Below are 1,417 nucleotides of genomic sequence, written 5' to 3'. Positions count from 1 at the left end.
CAAGCCCCCTCCCCCTCCCTCTCTCTTCCCTAACCTTGTACTTCTCGGTACCCACCACCTGGGCAATGAGTGCCGTCACCTGCACGCTAAAGAGGGTGGTAAAGCGGCCCCCTCGAGCCTCGATCCGGTCGCGAAAGCTGATCTGGGAGGGACAAGAAAGGGGGAGGGAGAAGGGAGGGAAATGGCATGACCGAAACTCTCTCTGTTTCCATGACTGTCACGAATTCTCCCCACACTCCACAATCTATCGTAAATCGTTTCCTGTTGTGTGCTCCCTCCGCTATTTCCATTACGGAGTCTACAGCCAGCCGCTCCAGTCCCTCCTCCTCGACGTCATTGGACGACCGGGTGCCTGATGACTTGTGGGAACCGCCCATCAACCTTCCCCAACCTCACCAAGATCATGTCTCAGAACTCGCGCCTCCCACCCCCTGAAACGTCCCGCCTCCGTCACGGACTCACATTCGCCCGCTCTGAAAACCCCGTGCTGCACAACACCATCTTTCGGAAGACCTGAGGCTGTTCGCTGCCCTGTCCGCCCAGCGCTACGTTCCGTGTCCTTGCGCGGCTTCTAATACTTATATTTTGATCAGTGTTGCTGCCGGTGTCCTGGCTGGTGCTGTGTGGCTTGCCTTCTCTGTTGCAGGTGGTCCCGCCGCGTCCGTCACCTCCTTCCTCCATGGCCCCAGCGTCCGAGAACCCCTTACAATATAGATTCCCTCTTCAAACAGGGTCACGCAGGCGCTCAGCTTCACCAATAAGTACGTTACACATTGCGTGGATGGTCGATCTATTTCGGGGTGGGATAAAAATGGAACGTTAATCAGGAAGAGGAGGAGGCCTGAGAGCGCCCGAGTTCGCGTTCGATATGAAGCGGGGAAGCCCTGTATGCCTTTTCGAAAATTACTTCTCTCATGAACCATGATGCGACATAAATAGTCACTCTGTAGTGCGTCGAAATGGGTCTATGCTTGAGGTTTTTGCCGCGTATGTCCGCGCAGGCGGGGCGGTCGCAAGAGGAAGGAAGGAAAGTTAGCGAGGCGAGGCCGGGAGCGAGGTACGCCCGAAATAAAATGGTTATTGTTATAAATGACGAATGCATGCGCGATATGTCTCCAATGCTGTCTCAGGCGTGTTCAGACTGATCTCGATACAGAGCGCTCGTGCCCTGGGAGGATACGGGTGGTGATTTTGGCCACTTTGTCGTGTTATTCGAGGGGCAGGGGTCGGGAACGTATGGTATGTCACCAGGCGGTTGCAGTGGATTTGTGCTTTGAAATGACATACGCTTTAATAGGTTGAAGGGTATAGGGAATGTACAGGCAGCAAAAATATGCACTGAGCATAGCCTGTTATTTGCATGCGGCCGGCATGGCTAAGCTTGGTTAATTACGAGAATCACTCATGGATTCATCGA

At 54.1% G+C, this 1,417-nt stretch overlaps 1 protein-coding gene across 1 annotated transcript; it reads right to left on the bottom strand.

Moving 5' to 3' along the window:
* Positions 1-34: 34 nt before the first annotated feature.
* NGA_0695700 (uncharacterized protein) lies at positions 35-743 on the bottom strand (the record flags this gene model as incomplete). The annotated part of the gene is made up of 2 exons (XM_005852600.1): positions 463-743; positions 35-142 (listed from the first exon to the last, which is right to left on the bottom strand). Coding segments are annotated over exons 1-2 (327 nt in total), but the record flags the coding sequence as incomplete, so codon positions are not given.
* Positions 744-1,417: the final 674 nt, after the last annotated feature.

Source organism: Nannochloropsis gaditana (genome assembly GCF_000240725.1).
Source record: "Nannochloropsis gaditana CCMP526 unplaced genomic scaffold scaffold1060, whole genome shotgun sequence".
In the NCBI taxonomy this organism is placed as follows: domain Eukaryota; class Eustigmatophyceae; order Eustigmatales; family Monodopsidaceae; genus Microchloropsis; species Microchloropsis gaditana.
This window is presented reverse-complemented; position numbering and strand designations above follow the sequence as displayed.